This window comes from Xenopus tropicalis, chromosome 8 (genome assembly GCF_000004195.4).
Source record: "Xenopus tropicalis strain Nigerian chromosome 8, UCB_Xtro_10.0, whole genome shotgun sequence".
Classification (NCBI taxonomy): Eukaryota; Metazoa; Chordata; class Amphibia; order Anura; family Pipidae; genus Xenopus; species Xenopus tropicalis.
Genome location: NC_030684.2, coordinates 136,081,159 through 136,094,699, shown reverse-complemented (window position 1 = coordinate 136,094,699; position 13,541 = coordinate 136,081,159). Strand labels below are relative to the sequence as shown.

The 13,541-nt window shown below is 45.3% G+C and overlaps 1 protein-coding gene across 1 annotated transcript; it reads right to left on the bottom strand.

The window, feature by feature from the left end:
* Nucleotides 1-717: 717 nt before the first annotated feature.
* LOC105945521 lies at nucleotides 718-12,329 on the bottom strand. The gene is made up of 5 exons (XM_031892346.1): nucleotides 12,252-12,329; nucleotides 6,773-7,081; nucleotides 5,592-5,906; nucleotides 2,678-2,995; nucleotides 718-891 (listed from the first exon to the last, which is right to left on the bottom strand). Exons 1-5 carry the CDS (start codon nucleotides 12,298-12,300, stop codon nucleotides 770-772), a joined length of 1,113 nt encoding a protein of 370 aa, XP_031748206.1. The 5' UTR covers nucleotides 12,301-12,329; the 3' UTR covers nucleotides 718-769.
* Between the last annotated feature and the right edge of the window lie 1,212 nt (nucleotides 12,330-13,541).

The following is a 13,541-nucleotide window of genomic DNA, read 5'->3' as shown; positions in this document are numbered from 1 at the left end:
ATTGTTACATTTTATAGCTTATTTTTCTATTCAGTCCCTCTCCTATTCATATACCAGTCTCTAATTCAAGTAGAAACTAAAACACTGGCACTCAGGAGCTGCAAACGGGGCAAAGTGACCCCTTTGTCTAATTCAAACCACTCCCTGGTTGCTAAGGTAATTTGGACCCTAGCAACCGGGTAGCTGCTGAAACTCCAAACTGGAGAGCTGCTGAACTGAAAATGAAAAAAACTAAAAAGAAATACAAATAATAAAAAATTACCAATTGCAATGCTTACTGAATGCTTACTGGGCACGCCCATATTGAGCCCTAAGAAGAAAATGAAAAACCCTAAGGAATGAGGAATGGTGATGGGAGACTAAGGGGAGGGGTCTAAAACTAGGTAACTCCCATTTTGCAAAGAGGTGGGTCAGAAAGACTGGGTGCCACCTCATCCACCTCTGCTTGCTACTTAGGGTTGCCACCTTTGACGTCATGGAACAGGCAGTTCCGTCACAAGGGCAGAGCCATGATGTCACTGGGGCGGGGCTACGACACAGTGATGAGCAATTGGTTGATTGCTGTGTCAATCTAGGAAAGTCCTGATACCAATTGAAAACAACACTTGATGAAGTGCCCTTTAATTGCTAAGTTGTTAGGAAGGAAATGAAGAGACAACCAAACCAGTGTTCTTATAAAATATATCAATTTATGAAGATGGGATGGATAAAGTAACAGAAAACGGCACTTAGCCAAGAGGGGGATAATATAAAGGAATGATAACAGCCATTAGTTGAGTTCTGTGTTGATATGGCAGTAAGAGAGCAATGAGCCAGAGAGGAGTATACACACAGCCAGGGCAAGCCTTATGGTATTCTCTATGGTGTAACTTCTGTCTCTCAGGGTTCCTCCTGCAAGGCAACAATAAGCAAGTTAGACTTGTATCTCTCTGTAAAATGAGGCGATAAAATAATACTGGGAGACATGATATTGGCACATTTCACGAGAATTCTATTGTAGCTTCTTTAAACAGTTTGTGTAGTCGTGGGTTCTCTGGTATTTGTGGTGCTAAGGTTTGTAGAGAAGGGTTGTGATGTTGCTCTGCTCAGGGAGGAGATGGGGAAGGTCATCTGAGGCTTCTGATCTCCTATCTGAGCAAAGCAACATCAGAACCCTTCTCTGTTTTCCTTCTGAAGGGATCTCTCTGTCTGTACAGTTACATGGAATGACCAGCAGATGGCAATGCTGTTACAAAATGCATTATATTGGCAGATAATAAAAGCTTAAATAGTTCTGAAACTAATTCAAATAAATACAGTAAGTAAAGTGCCCTTAAAGTGTTATTATTTCTTTCAGCTCACATTGGCACCTGAATGCTGAACGTTGAGGTAGGAGATTTTTAGTTGGCAATTTTACTGGCCTAGCTGGTGAAGTACCAACCAAGGCCGGGGCTGGAATTACAAATTTACCACCAATGTATTTGCTTATAAATTTGCAATCATTTGGTGTTCCGCCCTTGGTCTGCCCCCAATTCCTGCTCACAAGTTGCCCCTCTACTGTCTGATACCTTTCTCCCCCCACCCAAACACAAAATGTCTTTAGTGCAGCATCATTGCTGTGCCCCCACCATTTTGTGCCATTGCCCTGCCCATTTTGCATCCCAACCCTGTCCTTTTGTGCCATTGCCCTGCCCATTTTGCATCATAACCCTGCCCTTTTGCATCATTGCCCTGCCTATTTTGCATCATAACCCTGCCCTTTTGTGCCATTGCCCTGCCCATTTTGCATCCCGACCCTGTCCTTTTGTGCCATTGCCTTGCCCATTTTGCATCCCGACCCTGCCCTTTTGTGCCATTGCCCTGCCCATTTTGCATCATAACCCTGCCCTTTTGCATCATTGCCCTGCCTATTTTGCATCATAACCCTGCCCTTTTGTGCCATTGCCCTGCCCATTTTGCATCCCGACCCTGCCCTTTTGTGCCATTGCCCTGCCCATTTTGCATCCTGACCCTGCCCTTTTGCATCATTGCCCTGCCTATTTTGCATCCTGACCCTGCCCTTTTGTGCCATTGCCCTGCCCATTTTGCATCCCGACCCTGCCCTTTTGTGCCATTGCCCTGCCCATTTTGCATCCCGACCCTGTCCTTTTGTGCCATTGCCCTGCCCATTTTGCATCATAACCCTGCCCTTTTGCATCATTGCCCTGCCTATTTTGCATCATAACCCTGCCCTTTTGTGCCATTGCCCTGCCCATTTTGCATCCCGACCCTGTCCTTTTGTGCCATTGCCTTGCCCATTTTGCATCCCGACCCTGCCCTTTTGTGCCATTGCCCTGCCCATTTTGCATCATAACCCTGCCCTTTTGCATCATTGCCCTGCCTATTTTGCATCATAACCCTGCCCTTTTGTGCCATTGCCCTGCCCATTTTGCATCCCGACCCTGCCCTTTTGTGCCATTGCCCTGCCCATTTTGCATCCTGACCCTGCCCTTTTGCATCATTGCCCTGCCCATTTTGCATCCCGACCCTGCCCTTTTGTGCCATTGCCCTGCCCATTTTGCATCACAACCCTGTTCTTTTGTGCCATAGCCCTGCCCATTTTGCATCACAACCATTTTGCATTGCTCAGTGGGACACCATTGAAGTAGGAAGATTATTTCGGAGGAGTGCAGTTGTGCTGGGCCCTGGGGTTACTTACCTTGCTGGCAGTATTCCCACGGTCTCACAGATATGGATGTTGCATTGGTGGCAGTGGCTGCCGTGCAGCTGTAGGTGAGCTCTGGGTCAGCATTGAGCACTTTTAACACTGCCCCGTATATATTTTTGTTTTCTTCATTAAAAGAAGTGCCGTACTCTATATGAGGAAAAGTCAGTTGATTGACTGCCCCTACTCCATGTGTAACGTTCCATGATACCGGCACAGGGATTCCATATACAGTGCAGAACACATTGACACTGCAGGCCTCCTCATCAGTAATTAAATAGTTAATATTGATATTCTCAGATGATATCTTTCCTGTATAGAGAAATTATATGGCGATGTTATACTGCACCACTCCCACTTCCACTCCCACTGCGCAATCATCAGAGAGTTTATTGTATGATCCCCTTATATATGTATTCATAGTTCAAATTCCCAGCCTAAACAGACCCATTTTGGCCAGCCTTTTCTAACCAAGACTTTTCATTTAATTTATCAGATTAGTTGCCCTTCTCTGTACTGCTTCTATTTCATTACTGCCCCCTTAAGCGCCTCTTCTCCAGTGTAACCAACCCCAACTGGGCCAGTCTTCCCCCATAACTGAGCCCTTCCATTCCCCTTATCGGCTTAGTTGCCCTTCTATAATTCATTAATATCCCAAGTTAGATTGTCCACCCAAATTAGTAAATATTCAATGATTTGATGATACCATTTCTTCATAACTTTCTAGCCAACAAGCGACCCATTGCAACTCAATATATCAACAAATGTGGAATAAGGTATGAAAGGAAAGCTGAACTGAAAGTCAGGGCCACCAACAGATGGGTTCTCAGGTTCTCCAGTCAGAGGTCTTGGGACAAAGGGGAGCCTTAATAGACAAAAAGATTTCCAAGTCATGAAATGGGCACAGCTTCCATGGGAGTTGGTGGGCAGCTTGGGTTTGGGTATATTGGGGGCAGGATGTTGCTGTCACGGAGAATGACTGGGTAGATCTGAATCATGGACATGTACGCACAGGACATTTTATTTTATTGGGCCCTATTGTATTTGTTTGCAGGGCCCCTAGCCCAGGGTACCCAGGTGACCTAATAATTGAGGCCCCTGGGTGAAGGGCCCTGCCAACTTGGAGCCCCATGATTACTAATGGCATGCTAAAGCAATAGTAAGGTTTACTATATAGTTGTACCAGAATATTTGGTTAGTGTGACCGAGTATGTGCTAAGGTACAATGGATAGGGATAGACATGCCACTTTGTAGACAAGGATGCTGACAGAGAGAGTCACTCTACTACCGGGCTTGTATGCAAGTATAACGCCTAAAGTACATAATTTATGGCCTATTTAATTCTGAGTGCTTTAGTTCTCCTCTAATGGATAATATAAAATACAGTCTATAGTTGGCCATACACAGGCTGTAGCCTGTACACTTTTGACCAGCCTGCCGTTTGCTGACCCATTTTTGGTACCAGAACAATAGCCTCCATGATGATCACCATTTGATAGGGGCTAATTCAGAGATTAATCCGAAAGGAAAATCCCATTTGTAAAGTTTGAACACATTTCTGGGGGTTTTGGGGGTCTTGTTTTATGGGTTACTATAGTTTTGCTAATGAAGGTGAAATTGAAAGGAGAAGGCATTTTAGCACTGCCAATAGATTAGCACATTAGTGCAAGCTACAACGCTATATTTATTCTGCAGAGTAAACAACCCTAGGAAATTCCTTCCATTTGTTTAAGATAGCAGCTGCCATTTTAGCTTGGTCTTATTAGTTTCTGCTGCAGCTCTACATGCTGGTAGCTCAGATTACAGCACAGTTGGGAGGGGGAGGAGTAGAAAGGAGGGGGAGGAGGAGAGAGGAGCAAACTAAGCAGACTTGTGCCCTGCCCTGAAGGATTTTTCTTAGAGAGGAAGCCTGACGCAGAAGAACATGTATACACAAAAGAAGAAAGAAATCCTGTTTCTTTTGACAGAGACCTTTCTGATAAAGCTTACTGAGTTTTTACCTTTCAAGTCTCAGTTCCCCCAAGAGACCTGTTTATCTTATTAGTTACACTTGTATCTCAGTGCAGGGGGTGAGTTTTCTGGGCTCTGCCCAAAGCCTTCTAATTTAATTAAGTCTGAGAAACTTTGTATCTTTTTTTGTATTCACTGCAGGAGATCAAAGGGAAATGAGAGACTTTTCAATAAGAATCCAGGACTGAGGGCTGAGCTGTTAAAATCAGGACAGTAATAACTATTTTCAGTTCTGAGTATTCAGTTTATTATGAAATGATACTGTCAGTCAGTGTGTACAGTGAGTACTTACACAGATATGGGCCCTGGGGGTACTTACCTTGCTGGCAGTATTCCCACGGGGTTGCAGATCAGATATGGGCCCTGGGGGTACTTACCTTGCTGGCAGTATTCCCACGGGGTTACAGATCAGATATGGGCCCTGGGGGTACTTACCTTGCTGGCAGTATTCCCAGGGGGTTACAGATCAGATATGGGTCCTGGGGGTACTCACCTTGCTGGCAGTATTCCCACGGGTTGCAGAACAGATATGGGCCCTGGGGGTACTTACCTTGCTGGCAGTATTCCCACGGGGTTACAGATCAGATATGGGCCCTGGGGGTACTTACCTTGCTGGCAGTATTCCCACGGGGTTGCAGATCAGATATGGGCCCTGGGGGTACTTACCTTGCTGGCAGTATTCCCACGGGGTTACAGATCAGATATGGGCCCTGGGGGTACTTACCTTGCTGGCAGTATTCCCAGGGGGTTACAGATCAGATATGGGCCCTGGGGGTACTCACCTTGCTGGCAGTATTCCCAGGGGGTTACAGATCAGATATGGGTCCTGGGGGTACTTACCTTGCTGGCAGTATTCCCACGGGTTGCAGAACAGATATGGGCCCTGGGGGTACTTACCTTGCTGGCAGTATTCCCACGGGGTTACAGATCTGGATGCTGTACAGAAGCGAGTCTTTGCGGTGCAGCTGTAGGTGAGCTCTGGATTAACTCTGCTCACATTTAGCACAGATCCACTTATCCCTTTGTACTCATCAAAATAAAGAAAAGTATGCCACGATGGAAACGGTAATTGTGCCACTGTACCCTCTCCGTGTGAGATATTCCATGAAACAACGGCTTTTATTCCATGTACCGTGCAGAAGACATTGATATGGCACGGCTCTCTGTTAGTCATTACATAGTTAATCTTGATGTCCTGCAATGATATTTTTCCTATGTGAGAAATGATATGGAAACATAAGGTTATTGCTTTCACACACCCATTGCTAATATCCTTATCATTTACAGTAGGGGGTACATTATCCCTTATAATACATGAGTGATACTCAGAGTTCCCTGTATAACTCAGCCTGCAGCCTTGTGCCTTTATATGGGCACAGAACCCCTCAGTGACTGCTAATATCCTTATCATTTACAGTAGGGGGTACATTATCCCTTATAATACATGAGTGATACTCAGAGTTCCCTGTATAACTCAGCCTGCAGCCTTGTGCCTTTATATGGGCACAGAACCCCTCAGTGACTGCTAATATCCTTATCATTTACAGTAGGGGGTACATTATCCCTTATAATACATGAGTGATACTCAGAGTTCCCTGTATAACTCAGCCTGCAGCCTTGTGCCTTTATATGGGCACAGAACCCCTCAGTGACTGCTAATATCCTTATCATTTACAGTAGGGGGTACATTATCCCTTATAATACATGAGTGATACTCAGAGTTCCCTGTATAACTCAGCCTGCAGCCTTGTGCCTTTATATGGGCACAGAACCCCTCAGTGACTGCTAATATCCTTATCATTTACAGTAGGGGGTACATTATCCCTTATACATGAGTGATACTCAGAGTTCCCTGTATAACTCAGCCTGCAGCCTTGTGCCTTTATATGGCCATGGAACCCCTCAGTGACTGCTAATATCCTTATAATAGGGCGTACATCATTCACTATATAACCATATAACTACTTGGATGATTTTCTATGGTCAAGGAACTCCTTACATTTCTCAACAGGGGGTACATTATTCACTATATATTTTACAGGAAGACGAGGGGTAATATAAATTGCTTTAGTACTTACTTTGCACTTTGAAATTAAATAAAGAAGAACACAGCATATCATCATCTCTTATGTCTGCCCTATATCTTCCCGTGTCCCTGATGCGCAGATCATTTATAATAAGGGAACCCTGACTGGAGATTCTCAGTCTCCCCTGGTATCGATCATTGCCGTAAGCAGTCACATTTCCAAACTCAGCAATCACGTGCCATTTATCATCAGTATAAACACTCCAAACAATATATCCCCTGTCAGCACCGGGAAATATGATTTGGCCTCTCTCTTCGGCAGACAATGTGCTGAAACCTCCGCAATCAAGACATCCAACTCCTGAAATACAGAAAATGTCAACAGGATTAATCCCACGGGATTTCAAGAAAAAACATCTGGGAGTAATATAATGTGCACATCTGAAAAAGTGCTAGGCTAGGAGTGATGTATTTTATATACTAAACTTGGTTACCAGGCCTAAGATTCAGTGGAATTCCTCACGACTAGTAATGAGTGAATCTGTGTGTAATCTAATGTCAGTACAAATACAGCTGCTCTGTGACGGCCTCAGAGGTTGTCTAAGAGAATATTGGGAGCAACAACACCATGAAGTCCAAAGAACACACCAGACAGGTCAGGGATAAAGTTATTGAGAAATGTAAAGCAGGCTTAGGCTACAAAAAGATTTCCAAAGCCTTGAACATCCCACGGAGCACTGTTCCACCGATCATTCAGAAATGGAAGGAGTATGGCACAACTGTAACCCTACCAAGGCACGGCCGTCCCCCTAAACTCACAGGCCGAACAAGGAGAGCGCTGATCAGAAATGCAGCCAAGAGGCCCATGGTGACTCTGGGGGAGCTGCAGAGATCTACAGCTCAGGGGGGGGAATCTGTCCGACAACTATTAGTCGTGCACTGCACAAAGCTGGCCTTTATGGAAGAGTGGCAAGAAGAAAGCCATTGTTAACAGAAAACCATAAGAAGTCCCATTTGCAGTTTGCCACAAGCCATGTGGGGGACACAGCAAACATGTGGGAGAAGGTGCTCTGGTCAGATGAGACCAAAATGGAACTTTTTGGCCAAAATGCAAAATGCTATGTGTGGCGGAAAACTAACACTGCACATCACTCTGAACACACCATCCCCACTGTCACATATGGGGGGGCAGCATCATGCTCTGGGGGGGCTTCTCTTCAGCAGGGACAGGGAAGTTGGTCAGAGTTGATGGGAAGATGGATGGAGCCAAATACAGGGCAATCTTGGAAGAAAACCTCTTGGAGTCTGCAAAAGACTTGAGACTGGGGCGGAGGTTCACCTTCCAGCAGGACAACGACCCTAAACATAAAGCCAGGGCAACAATGGAATGGTTTAAAACAAAACATATCCATGTGTTAGAATGGCCCAGTCACAGTCCAGATCTAAATCCAATGGAGAATCTGTGACAAGATCTGAAAACTGCTGTTCACAAACGCTGTCCATCTAATCTGACTGAGCTGGAGCTGTTTTGCAAAGAAGAATGGGCAAGGATTTCAGTCTGTAGATGGGCAAAGCTGGCAGAGACATACCCTAAAAGCCTGGCAGCTGGAATTGCAGCAAAAGGGGGTTCTACAAAGTATTGACTCAGGGGGCTGAATAATTACGCACACCCCACTTTGCAGTTATTTATTTGTAAAAAATGTTTGGAATCATGTATGATTTTCCTTCCACTTCTCACGTGTACACCACTTTGTATTGGTCTTTCACGTGGAATTCCAATAAAATTGATTCATGTTTGTGGCTGTAATGTGACAAAATGTGGAAAAGTTCAAGGGGGCCGAATACTTTTGCAAGCCACTGTAAATGTATGTTTCCTATATCTGTATTTACTGCTTGGCTTTGATCAGTGACATTCCTTATATACCCCCAGTGTAATCACATTTCCAGTGACCCGTAGCAGGGCGTAGGGAGGCAGGGGCATGACAGCGACGGGGGGGGGTAGCAAGCCACTCCCAGCTAGCTTGGGGATTGGTTGATTTGAATGGCTGTAGGTAGGGGTTATATAAAGGGGGTATGTGCTTTCCCGCTCTCAGTTCCATTTTAGGCAGTACAGGAGAACGCCCACCCTCCCTCCCCAAAACAGGTGAGTTGGTTTTATAGTTGGGCGGGGTAGTTGAGTCCGGGAACCAATGGTGGCATGGTTATTGGTGGTTGGCACGCCTGGCACCTCAGGGGTAAGGAGGTGTGTCAGTAAGTGAGTTTGCTGAGGAGTAGGTGGTCCCGGGCTAGGATGGCAGCTGGCAGCGCTAGTGGCGTTGTGCAGTTATTGGTTTGTTGCGGTTGTTTGTTATACAAACGTTTAAGTTATCATATGTTCATGATATGTTTATTATATCTTCATATTATGTTTGATATGTTTATATATGTTTATGTTATACTATTTGTTTATGGTATGTTTTAAATTAAACTTCAGTTGTTAATAAATGTTCTGCGGCCCCTTTTCATCCAAAATCTGGTGTCCGTGTATTCCTTCTGGGATTGGAGGGATAGAAGGGGTGGTGTTAGATTGACAAGGGGTGGAGCAAGTCCCAACGATGCGTCTGTCATGGCTCTGTGTAAGGGCAAATCGTTATCTGATAACAGGCAATAGGTGTGAATCTAGGTGTGTTAGCTGTCTAGCCAATTGGGCCCTCCTCTTAGAACCATGTGATTCTCTTGAATTATTTCCTTGGGATCACTCTGGGAGCAGCTCGGCTGGGGGTTGCAGCTCGGCAATATAGCAACTAAAAGTATAGCAAATTTAAGTATACTGCAATGAGTTGGACAGCAGTGAACATCCTGGGACTTTACCTGCTAATGGCAAAACTCACCTCATTTCTACTGATTGTATGCATGGTGCTCCCTAAGGCAGTCGCTTCCTTTAACCCCCCTGTTGTCTGTCCATATTCCATCCACAAAAGCTCAGACTGTACCTTCTGGGGCACTAAAACATTATTTTGCCCAGTCCTGCGCTTAAGGGCAAATGCCCATACCTGATGCCTCTTACCTTCCAGTTTGTGCCTGTATGTTACTCAACCACTTAGATTGTAAGCTCTATGGGGCAGGGGCCTCCTTCCTACTGTGTCTCATACCTCATGGCACTTACTCCCTGTGCATTTATACTTATTTATTGTATTTATTATATCACTTGCCCTCCCTGTGTGTAATTGTGTATATTGTAAGATTGTACAGCGCTGCATACCCTTGTGGCGCTTTATAAATAAAGTTATACATACATACATACACACATATCCTCCTCCCTGCTCCCATCTACATACTCCAGCTCCTTTACTCTCTATAACTACTTACAATACCTCTGTTCCCCGGTTACTGTCCGTACGCGGAGGCGCAATCATTTTAAATCCTCTGCTCACATCTCTTCACTCTTTTTCCTACTGTTGCTGGCTGCAGGGGATGTCTCTCCTACTGTTGCTGGCTGCAGGGGATGTCTCTCCTACTATTGCTGGCTGCAGGGGATGTCTCTCCTACTGTTGCTGGCTGCAAGGGATGTCTCTCCTACTGTTGCTGGCTGCAGGGGATGTCTCTCCTACTGTTGCTGGCTGCAGGGGATGTCTCTCCTACTGTTGCTGGCTGCAGGGGATGTCTCTCCTACTGTTGCTGGCTGCAGGGGATGTCTCTCCTACTGTTGCTGGCTGCAGGGGATGTCTCTCCTACTGTTGCTGGCTGCAGGGGATGTCTCTCCTACTGTTGCTGGCTGCAGGGGATGTCTCTCCTACTGTTGCTGGCTGCAGGGGATGTCTCTCCTACTGTTGCTGGCTGCAGGGGATGTCTCTCCTACTGTTGCTGGCTGCAGGGGATGTCTCTCCTACTGTTGCTGGCTGCAGGGGATGTCTCTCCTACTGTTGCTGGCTGCAGGGGATGTCTCTCCTACTGTTGCTGGCTGCAGGGGATGTCTCTCCTACTGTTGCTGGCTGCAGGGGATGTCTCTCCAAACCCCGGGCCCTGCTCCATTCCTACTTATATTCGTCCTCGCCCTTCTGTCCCCATGCCTAAAGCCGGTCGTTCCTCTGCTGTCTCTAACCTTATTCAGGTTCCCACTCTTCCCTCCTCCTGCCTTCCGTTCCCATGTGCCATTCTTAATATCCATTCCGTAACTAACAAAGCTACACTAATCCATGATCTGTTCTGCTCTAAATCATTCCATCCCCTCGCACTAACACAAACCTGGCTGTTACAGAATGACACCGGCACTGAAGCTGCACTCTCTCATGGCGGTCTGTCTTTCTCCCACACCCCCCGGGCCAATGGACACAGTGGGGGAGTTGGAATTCTCCTCTCCTCCCGTTGCCGGTTCACATCTATTCCCCCAGCTTTTTTGTTTAACTCATTTGAGGTGCATGCCCTTCAGATCTTCCATCCTCTCTCTGTACGGGTGACTGTCATTTACAGGCCCCCGTCAGCCTCCTCCCCTGCTCCCTTCCTCTCTGATTTTGAAACCTGGCTCTCTTTTTTCCTCTGTACTGACGGCCCTGCAATCATCCTTGGGGACTTCAACTCCCACATTGATGATCCCTCGCAACCCTGGCCCTCACGTTTTCTACGCCTAACCTCCTCTTTTGAGCTCCAGCAGTGGCCAAATGCTCCGACTCATAAGGAGGCCACTCTCTGGACTTGGTCTTTACCGAAAATCTGTCCCTTTCTGATTTTAACAGTGTCCCCTTTCCCCTTCTCTGACCATCACCTGGTTACATTTTCTGTCTCCCACTCTCCTTCCCAACCTGCTCCTTCCCCCGCTTTATTAATCCGAAATACACGTGACATAGACCTCACGGCCTTAGCTCTCTCTTTCAGGTCCAGTCTCTCCTCCTTTAACGAGATGTCTGACCCTGATACCCTGGTTAGCAAGTACAACAGCATACTAGCCTCCACCATTGATTCATTTGCACCCCTTCAGCCTAAGCGTACTCGGGTGCAAAACCCCCGCCCCTGGCTGAATGTGCAGACCAAATCCTTACGCTCCTGTGCGAGGTCTGTGGAACGTATGTGGGGAAATCCCATGCGCAACCTGACTTTATCCATTATAAATTCCTATTGGCCTGCCTCAACTCTGCCTTGTCGAAGGCTAAACAGGAATACTACAATACCCTTATAAACAATAATAAATCCAACACGCGACGCCTGTTTTCTATATTCAATACCCTTCTGCGTCCCTCACAGACTCCATTACCTCACTTTATGCACTCTCCCCAGGACTTTGCTGAGTTCTTCATGAACAAAGTGGAGTCCATCCGCAATCAGATTCTCAGGTATTGGTTGTACTGTCTGAATAGAGAAAAATACCCCCTTTGGGGGTTGAACAACCCTTTCACAGGGGTCACCTAAGGAAAACACATAATTCCAATGGCCTTAGGAATAATTTCATGGTTGGGGGTCACCACAACATGAGGAACTGTATTAAAGGGTCACGGCATTAGGAAGGTTGAGAACCACTGGAATAGAGAGGCTTTTTGGACAGAAATAATGAAACTTACTTTTCAAGACACAGAGAAGTATCACGGACTGGCAGAAGAGGGAAGCCATGTTCTCTCTGATCCTTTTCTCTTTTGCGAGTGTTGAGTTCTTCCTCTTTGTGTGTTTGTTACTGTTACACTAAATATAACTTGCTGAGGTAGAGTGCATGCTTGCTCTGTTTTTCTGCTTATATGGAAAAAAAATTACTTACTTCTGTGTTTTTTTTTAGTTCAAGCTGCTTTAAGGGCCCAACAATTAGTCAGGGCACCTCTTGGTAATATATATTAGCAGTGATCCCCATTGTGTGTTAGTGAGTTGCAATATATAAATAAATGACCTATGTGCATCTATGATTGCCCAGTGGGCATTACCTGTACTAGTAGATATATATACAGTATATGTATATACTTTGTATATAATTCTTCTTCTTATGCAAGACATTATAAAAGTGCCCATTTACCTGCCACTCAGCTTATTATTCCTTCACAAAGTTGCTTCCTATCCTATAATAAAACAACTATATTGGTAGGGGCCTAGGTGCGAATTGCAATAGGGTCCATATGCACCATCTGCATACCACCCACCATCCGTCTGATACTGTACAGTATAAGTCCTCTTCTGGTATCATGGGGGACCTTGGTACACCCCCAGGAGCCCCAGTAGTTCTACGACAGTGTCCTGTATTGGTGACACTCTTGTACCCCCCGTTCATAGGGCTAGGTTTAAGGTGGGGCAGAATTGCCATTGTCCTGGGTCTTAAGTGTCAGAGGGGTCCCATCAAAGTTCAAAAAAGCAGACAAAATTATTAAAAACATTGTAATTACATATATATTGAGTAACGATTGTTAGATTTTCTCTGCATATATACAAAGGGGATAATCATTCTATCAGTCAGCTCCCATATTTACTCTATATCAAAATTTGCTGCATGTTCATTTATGGCCAGAATGAATAAACAAAACCTCTCCAATACTAAGCTTGAAAAAAGGCCAGCGGGGGCCTGACAAAGGTTTAAGCCTTGGGTTTTGAACAAAGACTTTTTATCATTGTTTCCAAAAATATATGGTTTTCAGGGTTCTACCTACTGGTAGGGGGTCTTAGAACAGGTAATATGCTGGCAGTGTGCTTACTTTGCGGCAAAGTGTTAAATGAAAATTCTGCATACAAATGTTTATGGTCTGGGGAGTCTACATGCCATATACTTGGGCAAACCTATGCACACTGGTCATTGTAGTGTTCAACAGCAACCCTGTTATAAGATGTTTATTATGCTTTGTTAAAGGGGATATATAGCATATATTTTTACAATG